This window comes from Chiloscyllium plagiosum, chromosome 39 (assembly GCF_004010195.1).
Source record: "Chiloscyllium plagiosum isolate BGI_BamShark_2017 chromosome 39, ASM401019v2, whole genome shotgun sequence".
NCBI lineage: Eukaryota > Metazoa > Chordata > Chondrichthyes > Orectolobiformes > Hemiscylliidae > Chiloscyllium > Chiloscyllium plagiosum.
Window position 1 is genome coordinate 888194 of NC_057748.1, and position 25054 is coordinate 913247.

Below are 25054 nucleotides of genomic sequence, written 5' to 3' on the forward strand. Positions count from 1 at the left end.
ATTTAGTATCTCCCCCATTTTCTGTGGCTCCATACAAAGGCCGCCTTGCTGATCTTTCAGGGGCCCTATTCTCTCCCTAGTTACCCTTTTGTCCTTAATATATTTGTAAAACCTCTTTGGATTCTCCTTAATTCTATTTGCCAAAATTATTTCATGTCCCCGTTTTGCCCTCCTGATTTCCCTCTTAAGTATACTCCTACTTTCTTTATACTCTTCTAAGGATTCACTCAATCTATTCTGTCTGTACCTGACATATGCTTCCGTCTTTTTCTTAACCAAACCCTCAATTTCTTCAGACATCCAGCATTCCCTATAGTTACCAGCCTTCCCTTTCACCCTGACAGGAATATACTTTCTCTGGATTCTTGTTATCTCATTTCTGAAGGCTTCCCATTTTCCAGCCGTCCCTTTACCTGCGAACATCGTAAGTTTGTAGCACTTCCTGGTGGTGTTTTTATGAATTACTTTTTATTGACTCTTCATTTAATGTCTATTATCAGTTCGCCTTACTGAATCTTTAACTAAGTCCAGACCCCACAACTGTGGCTTTTTGACAAGTTTTCCATCTGTTGATTTTATATATCATTTAGCTGCATCTTTAGTTCAGGCTCATTTTGCTTTGTGTGCCAGTACTTGACACTAGGAATCAGAGTCTGCTTTTGCAGTTGAAAACAATTTCTGGCAGATGATACTAAAGTTGGAAAATGTTACTGGTCTGGAATTGGTTTTTAGTCACAAGGAATATTCAGTGTAATACTATATCATTTATCGTTTGAAGGTTTTTATCAATTCTTTTTCAAATTCTCTATTCCAATGATACTAATCTATTGGTAACTCCATTCCACAAAAATATAGTTAATTTATCTGTCTGTACAGTTGTGTAACTAGATGTATTCATCTTTCATCCTTGTTCCTCTCCAAGACTATTGTTTTCAATTGTACACCACTACAATATCACATTTCCACTGTTAGTTCAACTCTGCATTTCATCTGCAACAAATTTTACAAACAAAATTTTGAAGGCATTTATCTTTCATTTATTGGTTGAGATCTTGCTAGCAGGCTTTTTAATCACTCAGCTGCTATTCAAAACTATTGGTGCTGCAGAGCAGTTCAGAAGGAGCCAAAGATACAGTAATGATCAAGAAAGAATATGACTACTGCTAAATAGTTGACAGTCCTTCTAAATTTCTTTATTGAGCACCGCCTGTTTATTTTATTATTCAGACTATTAAATTCTTCAGGTGGCTGTGTGCCGGAGCCAGTTCGAGGGAATGTTGCTCCTAACCCAGACAAGACCAGTATGCTTTACAGGGAACTACTTTTTCACAGCCCTTAATTATTTGCATATATACTAATCCTTATTAGATAAATATGACATTTGTACAATGCTGCGCTGAAGGTAAATGTTAATTTTTGCCAGTGATGGCTATTTAAATGTGTTAGAGAGGTTACTCTAGAAAGGCTAATGTCTAAATAGCAATCTTCATGTTTACAACCCCTGCAGTCTTTTCATTTACTGCAACCTCTATTTGAAATGTAGAGGAGATCACTTGGTGGGGGAGGCAGAAGGGCTGATAGTATTTGGTTAAGAAAACAAAGTTGAGATTTCTTTCTGCCTCCTTTCCCCCTATTGTCCAGCCATTTGAAAAGCAGAGGTATGAACCTTCTAACTTGTTTTACGAAGAGAACAAGATGCTGCACACCTTTCACACTTACATTGTGGACAGTTTGAGACTGCTGTTAGAAATTCTTAAGCAACCGGAGATACACCAGATTTCACAACTAGTTTACCTTTGTAACCTTGTGCTCCTTATCATGCATCTTTATTTGCCTTGGGTCAAATTGTACACCAGTCAGCAATATGATAAGCAGCTCAGCATTAATTCCCATTCCCACCTAAAACTAGTGTTAAATGGATTAATGCATGCAAGTGAAAGCAATATTTTAAACTGGCAAAAACTAAAATTTCACAAATTCAAGGAACCTTAAAAACTGAAACAGAATGAAGATGGAAATACTCCAGGTCAGGCAGTGTACATAGAGAAACACATGTCCGTCAGTTGATGTTACAATTACCTGCAGGCTCAGTTTGACTGATCTTCATGTTGGCTGCTTTTACTGCCAGCCCTTCAGTTGATTTAGAATCAGAGAACCAGTCTTCTGTACAGAAAATCAGGTCTCCTTTTTCTGCACCGCTGTCTAACAGACTAGCAGAAGGAATTAAATGAACAATAAACATGGCAAATTGATGCATGGTCATTTAATTTGTTGCCTACACAGGATAAAATGCAATTGCAATTTGAACCAGCAACCAACACTGTGTCTTTGCTACCTAGTGATTAAAACCTTGATTTGTCCACCGCATTGGTAAAGTTAAAGAACCTCTGATTGGAAACTTGTTTTACTTGAATAAATTTGTTTTGGTACATTTAAATGGGAGAAAAATTCCTGATGGCTGAAATTGTCTTGCCATCAGTACATACATATAACTGCCCAACACTTTTTTAGATCATTTAACCTGTCATAATGTCTTCAATTTTAAAATAAATTATACCTATGGAGCAAGAAACCCTTTATAGAACAGGACTTGCATTTTCCCAACATTTGGGCATTGATTTGGAGCAACAGGATAAAGGGTAGCAGCATCTAAGAATTGGAACACACAAATTAGGAGCTGAAAAATCAAACTTTATAAAAATATTGTATTTAAAAATGTTTCCTTGTCAGAAAGAAAGCTGTAATTTCACAAACATAAATTTAGTTCTCCAGGATCCAGGGAAACTTTTCAGCACCTAACCTAGTACTTTGTAAAAACCCCAGTAATATACCATTCAACAGCCTACCTCTGGGGGAGTAATGAATCAGTGACAACAACTTCTGAACTTCTGCTTTCAACTGTGCAGGTGCTTTCACACTGTAATGAAAATCAATCCTTTGATGTCAATACAATCACACAGTTTTAAACACTTGGTGCCTTGAGTCAGCAATTCATGAGAAGTGACTTAAAATGTCCACATCTGTTCACTGTTCAGGAACTCAATAGAAAGTAGGTATATAGGTATTGGGTGAAATAAGATTGGACTTAACTGTGGCTAACTCCATGTACATTATCTTGCTGGAACTTATTGCAGCTTATTGCATGGGTTCATGCACTTGGACAAGATCCTGTTAACTGTGACCAGCATATTTGGAACTGTATGACAGCAAGTACAGCAAATTCTGACAAAAAAACATGGCAATAGTCATTGGAAAAGTATTTAATATTTTGTTTTGCTGGTTGAACTTTATTTTTGGTCTGTTACCATGTTCCAGAATGGAGTGAGAACAGAGGAGAGAGATGACTACTTGTAATTTTGATACATCAGTTTGATTAATGAAAATGTTTGCATATATTGGTCTTATTGTTGTTACTTTTTAAATAAGATTTTTAAAGAGAAGATCTTCCTTTCTGTTGTCCTGTACAGCAAGTTCACAAAATTTTAAAGACAAGTTCACACCTCAGAATTATGTACTATGGCATTCAGGCAGATGAGCAGATGCAAGCTCTGGACTCTTGCCTTGTCCCACACACCCGATTGAAAACATTATTGTGGTCCTTCTTGATGATGGTCTAGATTAGCTTGATAGTGTTCTCATTCCTATCTTCTAACCTAGCAAGGGATGACACACAACTAGTGAATTATCAGAAACCAGATTGAGAGTTTCCAAATGTAGGGGGAGAAAAAAGCTTCTCCCCCCTCCCGGCTATGGATACCCACTTATACTTTTCGTCAGTTCCTTTTTTCTTTCTCACGTCTGTAACTTCTATACACGGCAGGTCAGAGACCTGCTGTATTCACTGAAGAACAATTTGGGATTTAACCCAGCCTGGAAACCATTTGAAGCCAGGCAACAACAGAAATAGAATTTGCAGATTTTTCAGTTTAGAAGGAGCACTAACAAAGCTGGAATCTGATGCCAAAAGTCCCAGGTGAACTGTGCTCCTCCTAGACATTCAATTCTATTTGATGTTTTGGGTTCTACCTGACCATAAGCACCTGTACAGGCCAGAAACTTGGGATGCTGTCTCTTTAAAACAAACTGATTTAAAGTATATTTTGATGTTTAATCTTTTCTATTTGTATCCTTCTGGTGGGTGGGGGGGTGATGCTGGAAACTATGAAATCAGAATGTGATTTGATTGGTTATGTTTGTTTTTCCAGAAATACAGGGGACCAATCGCCACACAGTATTGTGATGTTTTATATGATTAACTGTCTCACTAAAACCACATCATGCTAAAAAGGGTTAGGAAAAACATGTCTTTTTTTAATCCCTTTCCTTTTGATTTTATGACTAATGAACCTACATTTTTAATACTGAGATATCAACATTTCTGGTGACAGATTTGACCAGATTCCTCTCATATCCCCACCTTTTGCTTTAATTGTGAATTTCACAGCTGTCTTTGCATAGTTGCTATTCTATACATTGGGTCCTCTGAGTCGACCACAGATATCCAACTCTCAGAAACACACTTTGCATTGGTGTGCTTGCTGTGTATGGTATCTGTGAGACCATTGCTAACCATGTTGAAACTGCTCTGACTGGGAGAAATCAAACTGAATTGATGATGAGGAGTGGCTTGCAAGAATGTTCAGGGATCCTCAGTTTGGATGGAGTCATTTCTAGAATGGGCGCTATTGTGACTTTTAAGCTAAATAGTAGTCAGTGAACTAAAAATGTTCCAAAAAAATCAATATTATTCTCCTATTGAGTATATTTTTGGAAATTTGTTTTATCAGTTTCTTGAAAATACCAAACACCTTGCTGATTTATGTTTGCATGAGCACCTTGTTTAAGTCATGTAAATTCTGTTTAAGCCCAGACAAATATTGGATTGTGATTCAACTCAAGTGCTCAAATTTCCATCTGCTTATGTCTTAGAAACAACATTCCTATAAATAACTATTCATTAATTTTATTTATCAAAAATGAATCACTAGCTCCCATTGATTTCAGGTAAAGGCATCACCATGATTCTAAAAGACCCCATATCAGTGCCAGGTCTGTGCTAAGTTAAAAGATCTCAACCAGGGAAGCCGTTTCAGTCTCGAGCAGCCACCGTGTCTTTAACAAGTTGAGGTGAGGGGGAGGAAAAAATAAGGATTTCCCATGATTCCAACTCCTGATTGCCATCAATGATCACAGGCATCTGGTGAGGACAGGATCAGATTTGACTGATCAGTGATTTTGAGGTCAAATAACATTCCAGAACTAACAGCTTGGGCTGATGCTCTAAGAAAGGTACTTTGCCCAAGGTATTGGAGGGTCAATGGATTCTTCACCCAAGGAAATAGCATTGCTTGTAGACAAGAAATTGGAAGAGGGGAAGGTGATTTAATATAGAACTGAGTAGATAAAACTAAAACATGGACAAAAGATTGGCTTATTCACAATAATGGAATTCTCCCATGTTAATATTCTCATAAAAATCTTGATTGCAACATTTTCATAATTTCAATAGGTTTTTTTTATTGCTTCTAATGTAAACAGGAGCTTGAGTTCCATCTAAAATATATCAATCCTTCCTCTGATAGTTGTAATAATTTTCCCAAAAAATCACAGCCTTTTTCGTTTAAGATGCATTTTCTAATGGAAATTCATAAAAGTATTGACAAAAAATTAAAATGAGAAATTTTTAAACTGTTTTTCATTGAGTCACTTGAACATTTCTGCAAAGAGAGCTGTGTTGCTGAAACTATTCATCTTAAATCTGATGAAGGCAAGACAAGAAATTTGGCCACATGTCTGTCTCTCTCTCTCAGCAACAATTTTAGCCAATTATCTAGGCTTGATGTAACCCCAATGAACATAAATGAGAGTTAACTTTATCATTACAAAATAGATAAAATTATGTATAATGCAGGCTTGAATTTATCAATGTCTTTGTTGTCTTGATGGGAGAGTATTTCCGTGTGAGTGCCATGCCAGATGAATGGGGCAACATGAAACACCTTGTAGTTTGGGTCTTCCTTGCTCCTAGCATTGGTGCATGGCTTCCTCTGACCAGGGTTTACTCTGCTGATTGGCCTCACAGCTCTGTTAATCAAGGATAGAGAAAGGAGATCAAATGGAACCCAGGCATTCCAAATTGGATAAATACTTTGTCTTAATAAATGGTCCATGAGCAGTTGTGCTCATGGGTGTGCTGTTTTAATGCAGCAAGGATTTTATAGTATCATTTGTGGGTCTGAGTTCAGGGGAATTGATTCTTGCAAACAGCTTCAAGTCATTTACAGATAAATAAGGTTGTAGATGAAAATCCTCTAACGCAGCATGAAAACAACTACCCTCGACCAATCACTTCAAGCATGATTGTTTTTTGCTGCTGAAACTGTGTTTATTATGTGCACTGTGGTATATTGGGGATATAGTGCATGTATTCTTATGGGTTAAATTGTGTTTTCTGTCTATGAACACACATAGGAGTATCGCCTTTTTTTGATTTCTCGTTTTTATATTTGTATCTAGTAACGTTTATTTATCATTCTTCTGCAGGGGTTGTTGATCTACTTTTTGACACTGCTCATCTGTTGCTTGTATTTATTGCAGTTCTGAGGCCAGATTAAAATGACGAGTTACTTGGGCTACCTCCATCGTACCTTACTACAATTATTTACCAGTAACTTCATGATGCTTACAATAAACCCTCTGTTTAAGCACTAACTCCAAAGAATAAAACTAGTGCATATTAAATTGTTAATTTCTTTCTACTAAAATACCAATAAGGCTACAATGTTCATGCCGTGATCAAAGTGGTTAAGTCACTCTTTGTGTCGATTAAAATATGGTGAGGTGATTTTGGGAATAGTTAGATCTTCATTGGTTAAATTTCTGCCATTTGTACAAAATTGGGTTCTTTAACATCTGCTGCTGTGGCAGTTGGTAGAGAATTGCATGTCTCCAGTCTGGGTTCTTTTCCCCACCAGTTTTCCTTTTCTCTGTCTGCACTTATACATTCAGGTTGAGTGATTTAAATTTAGATTAGATTAGATTCCCTACAGTGTGGCAACAAGCCCTCTGGCCCAACCAGTCTACACCGCCCTCCAAAGAGTAACCCACCCAGACCCATTTCTCTCTGACTAATGCACCTAACACTATGGGCAATTTAGCATGGCCAATTCACCTGACCTGCACATCTTTGGGTTGTGGGATTATTCCAGATTCCAACAAAAATTATATTTCGAGATTGAAAAAAAGAACTTAATGCTATTTATTATTTTTTCCAATCTTGGGACATCCAAAAACACCCCACAACTGATGGACCAAAATCAATTTATGCGCAGCAAGATGCCAGAAACGGCTGAGATAAATCACTGGCGAATTTCTTTGTGCATTTTTGGTTGAGGGATTTGTGCTGATCAGAACATGCCTTTCTACTTTCCAAATCATAGTGTTATGTACCAGACTAGACCCTCTCAAAATATTTTAAGAAGCTAGCATAGACCCTAACTTTTTCTTATTTTTAAGGCAAATGTAAAGTGTCGTGTTCCGGATGCATTGCAACTGGTCAAACTACTCAACGTGAACCAAAAACACAATTTATTTAAACACTATAGTTAAAACACAACCGAAGTAACGAAGAACTTACAATAACTTAACTGTATTGGAAGACTTAACTGAATAATAGATGCAGTAACTGTTGCTAATTAACTGTTCGAATATAGTATCATGCCATAAACACCCTCTTGGCAAAAGCACGAAAATTCAGAAAAATAAATTTGTCCTCGTGGTAACCCAGCAGCAGAGAGAAACCCTAGCTTCTAGCTGTAACCGAGAGGGTGGAAAGGTAGCTTCTACTACTTCAAGCTCACAACAGCAACCGCTTAAAGCTAAAGCTAAACCTAAAACCTAAAACAAAACTAGAAATCCCTAGTCTGAGAGCTGGCCACACCCAGCCATGCTGCCTCCATTATATATGAAAAAACCCAAGGCGCCTCAAGCTGTTTACTTTCTTACGGACAGTTCGGCACATCTTGTTCAGTCTCTTTTAAAACAAAATCCAGGACACAATAACCTCTTAAAGCCACAGTACCGTCACAATAGAAAGGTTAGGGAAGGTGGTGGTGGTGTCATTGGTAATGGCTTTGGACTTGTAATCCAGAACCCTAGTTGTGGGGGCATAGATTTGAATCCTACCATGCAGATCGTGAAATTTTAAATCAGTAACCAAAATAAAAAGTTAGCCTAATGGCAATTATGTAATCACTGTTGATTTTCATTAAAAATTCACCCATGTGATGCCAGACACACAGCAATGTGGTTGACTCTTAACTGGCCTCAGGAAATTAAGGTTTAATTAAAGCAAATCATGTCCATGCCCATGCTCATGAACAAACAAGATTAAAAAGTATGATTATCCTCCTGACCCCTCAAGGCTTCATGGGTTGTCACCTGCAAATGTTGAAATTGTCCCCTGCATTGCCAAGTCTAGGTCATTAATGCAGATTAAGGAATGCAGTAGTGCTGGGGAACTCTGTTATATATCTTACGCCACTCAAAGTCACCATTTACTCTTTCCCTGTCGTTCAGTCAACTTCATTCTCATCCTATCACTGTTCTTTTGTTCACCGACTTCAAATGCCTTTTGGAAGTCTCTGCATAGTGTACGCATTGCATCACTCACATTAACAGGTTTTCTTACATTTGATTTAATTAAACATAATTTTCTTGTAACAATTCTGGGTGGAATTTCCTTAATCCATATAAAACAGAGCAACTAAACTTTGACCCAGGTTACTGTTTCTTAATTTAAAAAAACCTTCCCACACTGGAAGTTCAACTGACTGGCGTGCAGTTGCTGGACTTATCCTGGTACTCTCTTATTGATTATGATTATAGCATTTGCAATTTTCCAGGCTTCTGACACCATACCTGTATCTGGGAAAATAGGAAGATTATGGCCAATTTCCACTCTTCATTTCCTCAGCAGCCTTGGATGGATCTGAACTGATATTTGGATTTGTTAGCTTTAAGTATAGCTAGAATTTTTTTCAGACCTCCTGTTTTTCACCATTTAAACTATCCACGGCCTTAATATCTCACCTTTTACTGTGACTTTGTCAGCATTCTTTTTTCTTGATGAAAGCAAATATACTCCTGTCATGTCTCAGCCATGCTCAGCCTCCCTTGCATGGTCTTTAATTAGCCCCACTCCTCCTTGATCTACTCTTTAACTATACATATACTGATAGACTTGTGGATTCTGTTTTCTGTGAGCTCCTAGTCTTTTTAGATACTCTGTCCTTGTTTCTGCCTTTTGTTTCTAACTTCGCCTGTGAACCCTCTACGTTTAGTTTGGTTCTCACTTGTGTCATTGACCTGACATTTCTCATTAGGACCTGTTTCATCTTAATTTCTATCTTGTCATCCAGTAAGCTTAGTTTTAGTTTTCCCACTCACAGGAATCTGTCTTGACGACCCAAACCATCTCTTTAATGGCAGCTCATTATTGCTATAGTTTTGCTTTCTAATTATCCTGGACCACAGCTGTTGTCACCCCATTCCAATTGTTCCCACCCTGTAATTGTTTATTGTATTTTTACTCTTGGTTGCTCCTTTGCTTTTTCCAAAGTATCATGATGTTTTAAGCTAGCAATGATCACTAATCCTGATGCATTCCCCATTGTCATTATTCTCCATGTCTCATTGCAGTTCCCAGAATCAAATCCTGTAACACCACCTTCCTCTTTGGGCCAGATGCTTATTAATCTAAAAAGTTCTACTGAACACATTTCATAAACTCTTCATCTACCTGGTCCTTGCAATCTTATAGTCTGCAATAGGATAATTTTAGCCCCCCATTATAAATAATCTACAGAAGTTGCGTCTCTGTGTAATTCCTTGAAAATTTGTTCTTCTATAATTTTTTCTCCAGTAGGATGCATTCAGTAATGGAATGCTACTTCCCATTATTTCTTAATTCTAACCAAATAGATTCAATCCTTGACTCATCGAGGACGTCCTCTTTTCTAGCACTGTAATATTTTCCACAATATTGTTGCAGTCTCTTCCATTCCTCCTTTATCTCCCTGCATCCTGGAATAATTAATACCCAGTTTTGCCCTTTTTTTGGACTGGGTCTTAATTATTGCTACATTATATTCTTGTTAGCTGTGCCTTCAGCTTATCAACCTTGTTCACTCCTTGCATTTACAAATGAGCAAGGTAAACTTAAACGTATATCTAAATTCTTTATGCATCTTGTTTTTCCTTTCTTATGTTACATTCTAGTTTCTGCCAATTTAGTTGAAAGTCTTCCAAATAGAATTAGTGAACCATGCTGCAATCTCATCAGTTTCGACCTTGTTGAGGCGCAGCCCAGCTGGCCTGTCTGGGTCTCACCTCTTTCAGGCCCAGTCGCCATGTCCCAGGATTATGAAATTCTCCCTCTTGCATCATCCCACTACCAACACATTCTTTTGCTCTGTACTCCTGTTTCTGTATCCTGGTTAGCACATCGTACTAACCCAACATTTAATGTATTTGAGATCCTGTTTGCCATGTTCTTTCCTGGCTCTTTTAAAAGTTTTTCACTGGATCTCATTTTGCTTTGTACCAAAATGATTGGTACCATTATCTCTGATTTTTACACCCTGCTGCTACTAACTGGTATCCTTTAACCCTGATACCAAGGAAGCATACATATCTGCTTCCCTCGAGGTCAAGAATGCTCTTTGTTATTCATTACCAGGTAGAGACGGAGATGTAAACCGGAAACTCAACAGTGTCTCAACCTTCCTGACAGTTAGCCATTTTCTTGCTGCCTGTGTACCCTTGTGCGGCAGGGAAACTGCATCCCAAACCAAGCTGTGTGTGTTGTTTTTAGCTGGCGTATGAACCACAGTGACTTTAGCAGCTGCTGCTTAAACCACAAGTTGCAGGAGCAGAAGCAAGCCATTCAACCCGTTGAGTCCACTCTGCTATTCAATAAGATCATGTTTGATCTGATAACCCTCATTTTGAATTTCCTACACTTTTCTAATAATTCTTGATCCCCTTACTGATTTAAAAACTAGTTAATTTCAGCCTGGAAAATTCATAATGACTAAGCCTTAACAGCTCCCTGTCGTAAAGCATTCCAAAAATTAACTATCCCATTCGAGAAAAAATTCCTCTTCATCTCTGTCTTAACTGGGTGATGTTTACCTCTGAGATTATGCTTTTGGCTCTAGATTCTCACAAGGGAAAGCAACCTTCCACATCTCCCCTGTCAAGTTTCCCAAGAACCTCTTGTATGTCTCAATAAGGTCTCTTCTCATTCTTCTAAACGCCAGTGAGTACAAGCTGCATCTATTCATTCTTTGCTCATAAGAACCTTTTTCCATACTTTCTCTGGACTGCCTCCAATGCCAATGTACCTTTCATTTGATAAGGTGATTAACATTCTTCACACTGTTCTGCGTGTGTCGACTGATGCTTTGTATATTTTCCTAATTCTTTACTCCATTCCATTTGAAATAAAGTACAACAGTTCATTTGCCTTCCTTAGTACCTTCTGAACTTATATGCTAGCTTACAGAAAATCACCCAAATCCCCAATCTTCCTCCATTTATATAATGCTCAGCTCTCCTATTGGTTTTGCCAAAGTGCATAAACTCTCATATTCCCACAGTGTTCCATCTGCCAAGTTTACACTCACTCATTCAATTTATCTATATTCCTCTCCAGATTGTCATCTTCAATACTTACCTCCTTGACATTAGTGCATTCATTTCTATCATTTAATTTATGAATACAGATATTTTTAATCAACCTGTTCAGATGTGTTTTGACACTTTTCTGAAATGGGGGGACTTGAACCTGGGCCTACTGGCTCAAAGTAGGGGCAATACTACTCTTCTACAACAGTCTAAGTCAGTAATTTATATTGAGAGTTATTGTGGCCCCAGCACTGAACTCTGCATAGCACTCCACTAGTGTATTTACCATCCAGATTATACCTCCTTATCCCAACAAGTGTTTTGTTAGTTGGTCAATCCTCTATCCATGCTAATGTACTGCTCCCAACAGTATGGACTCTTCCCTTACTTAGTAGTCTCACATGTAGTACCTCACTGAATACCTTTTGGAAATCCAAATACGTTACAATTTCTGGTTTTTTTTGTGTCACACTTGTTAAGAACTTTGGGCATGATTTTCCTGCCATGAAGCCAAGGTGACTTTGCGTGATTATGTTTGTATTTCTAAATGCTACATTTCTAAAGGCTAGGATTACTAAGAAGGAAATACGCAGAGGAAAATTGAGGTACGAAGGTAAACTGGCCAATAATATAAAGGAGGAGTAAAAGCTTTTTTAGGTCTATGCAAGGCAAAAACATGTTTAGGACTAAAATTGGGCCCTTGAAGACAGAAACAGGGGAATATATTACAGGGAACAAAGAAATGGCAGAAGAATTAAATGGGTACTTCAGATCTGTGTTCACTGGGGAAGACACAAGCAATCTCCCTGAGGTAACAGTGGCTGAAGGACCTGAACTTAAGGGAATTTATATTTGCCAGGATTTGGTGTTGGAGAGACTGTTAGGTCTGAAGGTCGACCAAGGAACATCAATTAAGGGCCCTGTACAAATGTGGGTTGTTCTTGTTGTTGAAGTCATTTTAATTTGGTCACTGATCTTTCTGGCTTAATGTGTAGTTTTTGGTTGACTCTCTCAATTGACTGCTCATCCTAGTCGGGTACTGTCTCTACTGATTGGATTACTTTCCATCAGTTTCTCAATCCACTTCATTGTGTAAATTAGAAATGGCTCTGGGCCCAGAATCACACCCTGAAGGTCCCCCACTCAGTGCATTGCCTCACTCAGTCATAACTTCTCAAACAGACGTTTCTACTTTGCATTCTTCAAGCAATTTCTTACGGTTCCCCAAGAGAGTGGCCCAAATCCCCACAACTTTCATTTTAATTGATATCATTTCATGGAGAAGTTATCAAAAACGTTTGGCTTCTGCCACATTTCAGGATATCTTTGAATGTAGATCCTTTCATAGAACTATTGGTGCACATTTGAACATATGAACAGAGCAATTCTTGCTAACAGAGTGGTTTAAAAAAATCTGAAAATCTCAATATTTAAGAGAACATGAGTTACTCAGCCACACAAATTAGGACTGAACACAAACTACATGCAGCAACTCCTCGAAGTTTCTTCAGTCGCACCTCTCACCTGCAAACTCAGCACTCAAATCTGCAAAATCACCAGATGCCAGGGAATACAATCCTTTCAAATCAAACACCATCATTACCCATTTGTGGGCCAACCCTGAAAAGACAATTCAATTGTTTTCATTTTAGGAATAAAGATACAAGGCAAGAACTTAATATTTTCTTCATATAGGATGACACTGGCTATTGAGGGAGTGCAGCTTTGGTTCACGAGGTCAATTCCTGGAATGGCGGGACTACCTTACGCTGAAAGACTGGAGCGACTGGGCTTGTATACCCTTGAGTTTAGAAGACTGAGAGGGGATCTGATTGAGACATATAAGATTATGAAAGGACTGTGGCAGCAGGAAACATGTTTCCGCTGATGGGTGAGTGCCGAACCAGAGGACACAGCTTAAAAATACGGGGTAGACCATTTAGGACAGAGATGAGAAGAAACTTCTTCACCCAGAGAGTGGTGGCTGTGTGGAATGCTCTGCCCCAGAGGGCAGTGGAGGCTCAGTCTCTGGATTCATTTGAGTTGGATAGAGCTCTCAAAGATAGTGGAATCAAGGGTTATGGAGATAAGGCAGGAAGAGGATACTGATTAGGAATGATCAGCCATGATCATATTGAATGGTGGTGCAGGCTCGAAGGGCAGAATGGCCTACTCCTGCACCTATTGTCTATCCTTTTATAATGGATGCTAACATTTTCCTAATGTTTTGCTAACTGGCTTATAGTTACTTTTTTTTTGTTTTCTTCCCTTTTGAAATAAGGGTGCTACATTGACAGTTTTTCAATCCTCTGGAATTTTTAGCTTTTCACTCTTCATTCTATCTAGTACCCTTACTTTCTGCTCTGTTTCTCTGTTCCTGCTCAGGCCAATACGATTTCTAATTACAATTTGATCAGTTATTCAGATTGAGGATAATTTTCTTCCTTTTACAGTAGTATATTGTCCAGCATGTTAAATGTTTTTTCGTATTAGTGATGTGCCTGGCAGCAGGTACCTATTACCCTGTTACCAAAAGTGCACTGTCAATATAATAAAGAGGGTGACCTGAGATCCCCAGAGCTGCCATTTGTGACAGTGCAAAGTCAAAGCACCTTTCCTTTGATTAATTAATGGACCCATTAGTGCGCTCAGGTAAAGAAAAATCAAGAATGGTGAATTGAACTGTTGCTACGGATGCCATCAAGATTAAAATGGCTTCAGCAATAGAAATTGCGTGAGAATTGCTGAAGTTTATCTAAAAAATTACCTTCTATTGTACTTCTGCAACAAAAGCAAATTTGATTTGAGTTTGATTTTTAAATTCTGGATTTTTAGAATCTGAATATTCCTTTAAGATTAGTGTGACCATGTATCATTGTCAATCTCAAAATAAAGAAACTTTTGCTAAGACATATTAAAAATGTTCTGTTGTTGAGTCTTTCTTAAATTTTAGCTGCTCACATCTTTAATTATTACTTCAAAATTAAAGAGATCTCAGTGTATCATTCAAAGGATGGACTGTTTTGCTTATTAACCATTGAGTGAACTTTAGGCCGAATTAAAGTAGGGACTGATTCTGTTTGAAAGCTTAATGGTTTTTTTTCACAATGAATGCCCAAGCAGATACAGTGCTGGTTAAATGCAGACCAAAATTGATTTGATGCTGGTCGAGTCTCAATTCCAATTTATGTTTAAAATGCTCTTGCTTTAAAATGTAGTACTGGAAGAATAATTCGTGTTACTTAATTGTGACATTTCCATTTTCTATTCTTGCCGTTCTCCTGACCTTGCTGAATTCATAGAATGATTTCTAATTAATGCTGAGTTATATTTCATTTCTAATGTATGCCATTAGAAACTGGACCATGAGTGCCAAACCTAATTTCTCTTGGGGCTTTTATAGCTGTGAGAGGAGACTTTAATGCCATCTGTCTGTGCTGGCTTGAACCCATGATTCAGAGGTGAAAAGGACAGTGTTCTGATTCTGCCCCCCATTCCCCAAAACAGGGACTGCTTTCGGTATAGCCCTGCAAGTCCTTGATGGCTTTGTGATTGGACCATTCCTTTTTAAAGTATGCTGTGGATCAGAGAATCCAAGAATTGAATGGGATTAGAAGTGGACTTTGTTGTTAGAATGTTTTGGGTGGAATAACTTCTCCATGTCCATGTGGTAAATTATTGGACCTCTGATAGTTTTTGGCTTTGCTGGCAAACCCACAAAACATCTCACCACTAACTGCATTAGTACAGTATCTCTACAACAGCCCTTTTCAACCCATTAACATTGATGTCTTTGCAAGAAAAATGCCACTAATTATCGCACTCAAACTCTGTTCTGAATATTTACAGCACAATGTTAGTTCTGTCGAGGGTTTAGAATACAATTTTTTTCTATATAGTTCAAAGTTCAAGCTTTCATGTGGTCAGTTAATTTCCATTGGCTCATTTCACAGTCTGTTGTGTGGCAGCTGAAAGTTGTCTCTGTCTCTCACACATTAAATTGAGTTAACAGCAGTCTTTCAGGCATCATGCCTGACATGAAAATAGATGGGGGAGTTGCATTTGGGTTTCTTGCATTTCAAAATTCAAATTGCTACTATTAATGAAGCATTTGGATTTCTCATTATTATAATTATATTTCTCAAAAGAGTTATTTTCGCTGAAATACTTGGTGTTTTTGTCTCTACCTATCTATCTTCCTAAAAGGGATGATTCTTAGCTGGTGCGCACTTCCATCGGCTCCAGCAATTATCTGGTACTTGTCCAAGATGAGAGGTTTAGTGTTGCCAAGATAATTGTTGGGAGGTTGCAGCTGAGCCTGATGCTTTCCTTTATTAATTGGATTTTCTCGCAGAGGTCACAGGGTAGCCATCAGAAGCAGGATCCCTGACTGGTTTTTCAACCCAATTCAACTTAGCAATAAAGGAGATGCTGATCATCCACCAAAGCTTCAGCTGAAATTAACTCTTAATAACTAAGTACCCTAGTAGTGCTACTAGCTCATGGTTTGTGGTTTAGTTTACCTGGAAACCGTTGACGAAGGTTGTCAAAATCTGAGGACCGCAGACAGCAATATTTGTTGAATCAGTGTCAATGGCTTTTTGCCTTCACAAATCAGACCTTTAGTCTACCTTTTGCTTTCCTATTATCTCCACAGAGTCTGCACTTTGGACACAATAGCTGTAGATCAAATCTGAAATCACTGAGAAGAGTGAAAACTAGATAGAGATCATGCGCGAGATGCCTTACAAAAAGAGTAGGAACACTGCACTGACCTTGAATGCGATCGGAGATTCTATACCTTTCTCTTTGGTGTTTTCATCCGTTCCTTTCCTTCTCTCCCTCCCATTTTAAAGTAAAAGCTGTCCTTGATCTCCCATTTACTAATGAGTAGCCCAAGTAACGAGTACAGTTTTGTTTGGCCTTGCCGCTTACTTTTTTATTTAATTTTTTTTAATTTTCCAAGAAACATGCATGAGGATGACAGAGAAAAGTATTGCTGATTGTGGTCATGTACTTGTTCTATTTATAATGATGTGCATGTTGTTCTCCTCCCTTCTCCCGCCGCATGCAGGGATTCGGGTTCGTAACTTTCGAATCTAGTGCTGATGCCGACAGGGCGAGGGAGAAATTACACGGCACGGTGGTTGAGGGCCGTAAAATAGAGGTGCATGTCTTAAAAACAAAATTGTTTCCTTCTATAAATTTATTTTAAATGTCTTGCCTCACCTTTTATTTTATACACTGGTTGTTCGATGGTCATCATATGTGCGTCATTGTTCTAACTATCCCTTACCCCCCAATCTTTCTTGCACTCTTTAATTTACATAGTAATTCCTCCAGCCTTGCTGACCAGAATTATGTTTGTGTTGTTTTATTTTGTCGTACAAGGTTCCTTCTTTATTTTGTTTATGCAATGAGAATGTCCAGTTTTACCTCTGTGTCTTTCAAAGCAGGGTGCAAGTAGGTTCCCTTTGTTTTCTGAGGTAAAACTACCGAAACACACAAAGAAGTGAGTCAGTTTTCTTCAAAGCAGTGCTGAGGGGTGAATCCATCAGTGGAGACAGCCTCTCCATATGTAAACAAGAGAGTCCTGTAGAGCTTCTTTGGACTGCCTTTCCAAGCAGCTGCAGAGAGCCTTTGATTAATGATCAAAACTACTTGAAATGTTCAGAAGTTAAATTAAATGTTATCACATTATTATAAATAAGTGGATCACTTATAGTTATAGTTTTCACATTATTCCTATCCTCCCATTTCAAAACAAACTTGCATAATCACGGTCTTGTTTCCTAGGCCTTGGGTCTATTGTAAACCTGCAAAAAACTTGGAATGTGTTTGTCCAAAGAGGGTCTGAAATCTTACTAATCTTTGGTAATTTTGGATAGAATTTTCTTAATTCCAAGTGAATTTTAGGTCTCAGATTTCCTCCTCAGCTCTGCCTTGTATGCAGACTGGTCTTTATGAATCATTTAAAGTCTTTTGAGTAAGATGTTTGCATATTTTGCTTTTTTTTTATATTTCCCTCCTCGATGGTGTAGCATTTAGGGCCCTTCACTTGAGTCACAGTAACCATGGTAACTATACATGCTGGCGATGGTACGCAAGGGGGTAAGTGAACCAAGAAAAAAACAAAACAAATGAACACAAAACAAAAAGGAAACCCATCTGCCATTTCACGTTTAACGCTACGAATGTGACTTGACTTGTCGTTTTCCCCCTTTCCAATGCTGTTTTTTGGTGCCGCCTGTACTGGATTGTACATATTTTTTTTAAGCAGCCTGAGCTATATTTGGTAGTTGATTGATGGTGACTCCTACACATCTTACTCAGAGTTTTAACGACGGTTTTGCTAATTAATGCACCCTTTCTTTGTGTTTGTTTGTCCTTGTTCCCCCTCTCTCCTTCCCTTGTATGTCACGCCTGTGAATGGTTACTCTGTTTCTCTGGGATTGTGCCTCCTGTTTCTCTTGGCTCAATGTGTGGCTTCTCCAATGGTTCTTGGCCCTTCTTGGTACTCATGTTGCACACTGCTGGAAAACTGACTTTTGCCCCCTCACCTAATGTTTAAAATCCTTCACTACAATCTTCTTTAATTTTTAATTTTTTTGGCATGTTCTTTGTTTCATTGTTTTGTTCCATAGTTTTTAGATCTGTTTGCGTGTGACCAAACAAAAGTAAACCTGGTATTTCTCAGGCTAATAACTATATGGAGACTTGATGAGTAAGAGTGTATTTTGATCGAGTCCATTGTTTCTTAAGCACCTGCTCAAAGACCACCCATTGACACTGACTTTTAAGAAAAGTTAAACTGCTTTTTCTTTAGATCTAATTTTTATTCCAAGCTAAAAGCATTGGAAACATTTTTAGAAATTATGCCAGTTTTTCTCAGTAAGGATTATTCAATAAGTTGGAAGGTGTTCCATTGTCTCTTTTTTGTTTGATTCTGTCCCTGAAAATGATATTCGTTCCTAATCCATAGCTACCAGAAACCCCTAGTATCCCAATAAAGTGGCACTGTTTACCTGTGAAGGTGGTTAGAGTGTGTCATTGGCTCTTCACTTTGAAGGGGGCATCACAGCTAAGCCTGATCTTTTCCAGACCTGATATCCAAGTATATGCATTGCCAGGAAAGATTAATTGGGTAGCAGCAATGAGGGAATATTGTCTCATTCTCTCTTTCCTTAATCCCAGTGACACTGGCAATAGATGCTGAAGTGCTCTTGTTGTAAAGCTGGTGAAAGTTGGCATTTGCTGCTCTCAAACTGAACATGGAACCTACCTGTTCAAATGGATTCTATATAGAATTAGTTGGAGAATGTATTATTTCAGACTTTACAACTCTATTTAAATGGAATTCATAAAGCATTGAAAATTAGAAGTAAACCATAATCAGGTCACAAGACAGAATAGGATTGTATGACATTACAGTCCTGAACCCTCATTGACACTAAGTCCATGTTGGTAAGGAGTAATTTTGTAATAGCAAATCGTGGCAACACCTTATGGTTAAGCCCAGAGATGATAATGATAGTCATACATCACTCAACAGTTACTACTTTTAATACAATTTCCCATACTAATGTCTGTAGTTCTTTGTAATTAATTTAAGGTAATAAAGTAACCTCTGTGTAACTAGGTCAGGGAATATGTCTCTACCATGGTGTAAAGTTAATTCTCTCACCACTAATATCCACAATTCCTAGTTTAACTGAAAGGCCAATAGATTAAGTTTTTGAGAGTAAGTGTAGCTTCATCACTTTGTGGAAAAAAACACCTTGATAAAATATCAGTCTGTTTCAAATGTTTCTGTTGTTAACCTGTGCTCAACAGAAATTATTTCCAAAGCTGCAGATGACCAATGGTTGATAGAATCAGACCTCCTATCTGTCCAGGATCCAACAGGGACAAATGTAGCTCTCAAGTAATGTCATACTAACTCCTGTCCATTGTGGAAGCCCTAATAGTTACGACTATGACATATTTGAAGTCATCACTGAAACTGAGTTCATCATCTGTTTGTGAAAAGCTTCCTGTGCTCTGGTTGCTATCTTTGTGCAATCTAGAGAAAGCTGTCCCGTGTGCTGCAAGAAGGCTTGCAAGTGACAGGGCATGTAGTGAATTTTGCAGGAGAAAATATTTCAACAGATAAAGAAGAAACAGGCTGTTCTGATCTCCGGCTCTCTTCTGATTCATCTGAAGCACAGAAATGTGGATCTTGTAGATATATGCTGGCATTTTAAAGAAAAGTTATCCAATTAGCTCTTTCTCTATAATTCTACAAATCTTTCCCCTTCAGTTTTTTTTAATCCCAATTCCCATTTGAATCTATCAGTCACTGCATTCCAAACTATAATAGCTCACTACCTTTTAAGAAAAACATTCCTCTTAGCTAACGTACTTAGCTAACCCCATATCGTTTTGAACACCTCAATTAAATCTCAATGTGGAGGTGCTGCTGTTGGACAGGGGTGGACAAAGTTAAAAATCTCACAACATCAGGTTATAGTCCAACAGGTTTATTTGAAAGTACAAGCCTTCGGAGCACTGCTCCTTCCTATCTGATGATAGGAAGTTTGTACTTCCAAATAAACTTGTGTGATTTTTAACTCTATTAAATCTCCTTTTAATTTCTGTGATGGGAAGGTAAACAGTTTCAGCATTTCCATCCCTCCATGTACTGAGGCCCTTTTACCCTGGTCCCAGAAAATTCTCCCTGTACTTTTTCAAGTTGTTGACATGCTTCCAAAAGTGCACTGTCCAGAATTGGACTCAATGCTACAGCTAATGTCTACCAGTGACTTATAAAATTAATTTCAATAAAAGAGTCTTTGTCTCTATATCTCTACTTATAATGTCAAGGACCCCTTGAGTTTGAACCACTTAACTTTCCTTGCCACCTCCAAACAGTGGTGTGTTATGTACTTAGATCTTTCCTGCACCCTTTTTAAAAACATGCATTTAGATTATGTTGACTCTCTCTGCCCTCCCAAACTGAATCATTTTATACTCTGCATTAAATCTGATCTGCAATATGTCTATCCGTTTCACCATTCTGTGTGCATAACCTTCTGAAGTCTATCACCCGTTTCCTACATTTCAGAGTATGGCTGCTTTGTGAATTTGAACTTCCCACTGAGCAATGAATGCTTGTAATGCTGATAAATGGTAACAAACTGTCCCACAGTTTGTTTCTAGAGACCTACTAAAATACACATTTCTGTCCAAACTCATTTTCTCTGAAAGTAGAAGAATGCTTTGTGACATGCTCCATCTAATGGGATCAATAGTTTCTCCAACAAATACACCAAAGAACTGTGGATGATGGAGATCAGAAAAGAAAAGGTAAATTGCTGGGTAAGCTCAGCAGGTCTGACAGTATCTTTGGAGGGAAAGCAAAGTTTGTGTTTCTGATCCAGTGACCCTTCTTTAAAAGGAGAAGGGTTCACAAGAAGGGTCACTGGAGTGGAAATGTTAACTCTGCTTTCGCTCCACAGATGCTGTCAGACCTGCTGAGCTTCTCCAACAACCTTGCTATTCTGGCTAAATAAACTAATTTCTTAATCACTTAATTAATCAACCAGCACAAGCACAGCTGTACAAAATGAATCTGTATTAAACTGCTGATCTCTCCTGGGTTCTTACTGCACAGTGATTGTGTCCCTACCTCAAAGGAGAAAGTGAGGTCTGCAGACGCTGGAGATCAAAGCTGAAACTTTATTGCTGGAATTATTGCTGGAACAGCACAGCAGGTCAGGCAGCATCTAGGGAACAGAAGATTCGACGTTTCGGGTCCCTACCTCAAAGCCAGGCGACCCAGGTTCAATCCCACCTAGTCCAGAGATGTGTCAGAACATCTCCAAACGGGCTAATCAGAAAGTACCTGCTGATCTATCCTGGGGCTCTTTTGAAAAAGTAATAGTGTCTCAACCTCTGAGCCAGGTTCAAGTTCCACCCTCTCCAGAGGTGTGTTGTAACATCTCAACAGGTTGATGAGGAAATTGTGTTGTAACACCTGAATAGGTTGATTAGAAACATCTGATCTCTCTTAACTCTGAGTCAACAATTGTATAGTGGTTAATAGCTATATCAAAGTGAACCTGTGAATTTCATTTTTCATCATTTTAAAGGAATAGTGGGAAATGAACTTGCCTGAGAAACAATGGTTTACTTTTGAGTGTCCTTGTTGAAAATATTTAAAGATATTTTGCAATCATTAACGTACATCATGTTAAAAAGTAATTTTAAATTTTTCTAATTCATACTTAATATTATATGCATCACAATTAAGCAAAATCTGTTGTTTCGATGGACTTGCATGTTCTGTACTTTTAAAGCTGTGACCATTTCCTTGGCTAATATGCTGGTTCTATGTCGATCTGTGCACCTCAGGTAAACAATGCCACAGCTCGTGTGATGACTAATAAGAAGATGGTCAGCCCTTATGCAAATGGTAACATTTTCAAATATTCAACATGAGTAAATTTAAATGTTTTTGTGCAGTTCAGGAGCATTGCTTCAAGTTTTCAGTATGGGGGTAGCATTATACTAAATTCTTAAAGAAGCAAAGCTTTATTTCAACATGGGTTTCAGTCATTGTTTCCATTTCATTATTGAAGAGTTTACAGTCGAACAGGGTTTTCATGTTTAATGTTAATGCCAGCACTCCATATGGTATAATGCTTTCTCCAGGTAAGCCTGGTAAGCCAGGTAAGCCGAGCTCCAGCTTAACTACCTGGATGAAGTCATCTGACTGATGCTATTGTGCCATTGGAAAGTTATGGCCCCTTTTTCACTGATGCTGGGCTAAAAAAATTGATGAAAGGTCTTTCTTAACTCCATGCAGTAACTTCAACTGGGAACTGAGTGTGTTTACACCTCTGGATCTGTAAAGACAAATATTTGGAATACACTACTAAGATGTTAAGACAAAGATGTTGAGCGCTAGACTGGGAGAGTTAGATTTCTTACGGTGCAAGCAGTATTTGGCTCGCAAAACAACCTGATTGTTCTGATTAGAGGCTTTTCTACAATGAGGTTATGTTTGGCTGTGGTGACTTCAGAAATAACTGGCCAGTATTTCCTTTGGAGTTCTTGTGAAGAATGCCCATTTCATGGTAACAGGAAGTTGCTACTGGACGTTTTTTGCATCTTCAGGAAAAACTATAAGACAGGAGCAGAATTAGGCCTTTTGGCCCATCAAGTCTGCTCTGCCATTCAATTATATTTCTCAACCCCATTCTCCTGCCTTCTCCCCATAACCCTTGATCCCCTGACCAATCAAGAACCTACTTATCTTTGCCTAAAATACACTCAATGGCTTGATTCTACAAATTAACCACCTTCTAGCTGGAGAAATTCCTTCTCATCTCAATTCTGAAGGGATATCCTTTCACTCTGAGGCTGTGCCTTTGGGTCCTAGTCTCTCCTATTGTTCTATCTCTATCTAGATAGTCCACTCTATACAGGTTTCTCAGTATTTTGTTTCAATAATATACCCCTCTGTTCCCCCAAACCTTCTAAACTGCATCGACTACAGAGCCAAAGGTCTCGACTATTCCTCATGAGAAGCCCTTTGTCCCTGGGGTTATCCTTGTAAACCTCCTCTGGTCCCCTCCCACACCAGCACATCCTTCCTTAGACATAGGGTCCAAACACTGTTCATTGTTCCAGTTGTCTGACCAGAGCCTTGCGCAGCCTCAGTAGTACGTCACTGCTGTTGTATTCCACCACCCCCACCCCCCGAAATGAATGCTAGCATTGCATTTGCTTTCCTAACTTGCATGTTAACCTTAGAATCCTGAACTAGGGTTCCTAAGTCCCTTTGTACTTCAGATTTCCAAAATTTTTCCTCATTTATAAAATTGTCTACGCCTCTAATCTTCCTACCCATGTGCATTACCTCACATTTCTCCACATTGTACTCTGTCAGCTACTTCTTTGCCCACTTCCAATACGTTCTGGAACAGCAAAGTGCACTTCTGGAACAAAACAACATGACTCAGCAAGATGATGTAATGGACCAGTAATTCAGAACTCCAGAATTCTGGGGAGATGGTCAGAAGTCAAATGACACAAGATTATAGTCCCATAGGTTTATTCAAAATCACAAGCTTTCAGAGCACTGCTCCTTCATCAGGTGAAAATTGAGATATGGCTATGAATCCCATCACAGATAGTGAAATTTGAATTCACTAAAAACCTGGAATAAAAGTTAGCCTAACTTGCAATTGTTCTGTTGATTTGCTATTGTTTAAACAAAAACCATTTGGTTTACTAATATGGTTCAGAGAAGGAAATCTGTCATCCTTAGCCGGTCTGGCCTACATGTGACTCCAGACCAACAGCGATATGAAATGTAGAAAATAGGAACAGGTGTAGGCCATTCAAACCTTGGAACCTTCTCCATCATTCAGTATCATTGTGGCTGATCATCCAACTCAGTACTTCTTTCCTACTTTCTTCCTACATTCTCCCCATATCCTTTGATCCCTTTCACCCTCAAGCCTAAATCTTGAAATATAACTTGACTTTTAACCCTCTGATCGATAAATGCTGGCCCAACCATTGACCCCCACATTCTGTGAATAAATTTTTAAAACTACCAATTATTGGAATGACTGTAGTTCTCATCACACTTCTGTTTGTCTTTTTTGCTAAATTACCCGTAGTGCGAGGTGCATTAGTCAGAGGGAACTGGGTCTGGGTGGGTTACTCTTCGGAGGATTGGTGTGGACTTGTTGGGCTGAAGAGCCTGATTCCACACTGTAGGGAATCTATTTAATATGCAGCAGAGAAACAACCGCAACAATCTTTAAAAGTACAAATAAGAAACCATAAATCTGAAAATATGTCTTTGAACATAATTTACTCTGAACAATGATTCCAATCAATGTATGTGATCCAGCAGTTTAAAATGTTGGGGTATGAGCTGATGGAAGTACTGCTCAGGGTTTTGTGTGTGGGGTGAGAATCGGTTGGAACGTGTTAAATTTTGGCTATTGCACTGTAAATCAGCGATAATAGCAATCAATCACCAACAGAAGGGAGTGAGCTGCGAGACACAATTGGAGAAACTGAAGCTTCACAGTCAACAAAGTAAATGGTTGTGATACCAAAACGAGAAAGACCAGAACAGTACGGGAACAGGCCCTTTAGTCCACCAAGCCAACACTGACATATGATGTCTTTCAAAAAACCTTTGGCCTCTACGTGGTTCATATCCCTCTATTCCCTGTCTGTTCATGTGTCTATTAAGACTCTTCTTAAGGTTGTTATAGAACTGCTTCTACCATCTCCTCTGGCAGTGCGTTCCAGGCACTTACCACCTCCTATGTTGTTAAAAAAAAACTGCCTCCTACATTTC

General features: G+C 38.5%; 1 protein-coding gene across 11 annotated transcripts in view; it reads left to right on the plus strand.

Annotated features, from left to right (window-relative positions):
• Window positions 1–25054, plus strand: part of LOC122542077 (RNA binding protein fox-1 homolog 2-like) — a 262538-nt gene that overhangs the window by 197736 nt on the left and 39748 nt on the right. For 9 of the 11 annotated variants that reach the window (XM_043679400.1, XM_043679399.1, XM_043679409.1 and 6 more), the window contains 2 exons: window positions 16763–16855; window positions 22081–22141. In XM_043679400.1, the coding sequence (XP_043535335.1) occupies window positions 16763–16855; window positions 22081–22141 (154 nt within the window). The remainder of the gene's footprint in view (window positions 1–16762; window positions 16856–22080; window positions 22142–25054) is intronic. The other 2 variants (XM_043679410.1, XM_043679405.1) reach the window with 1 other exon arrangement.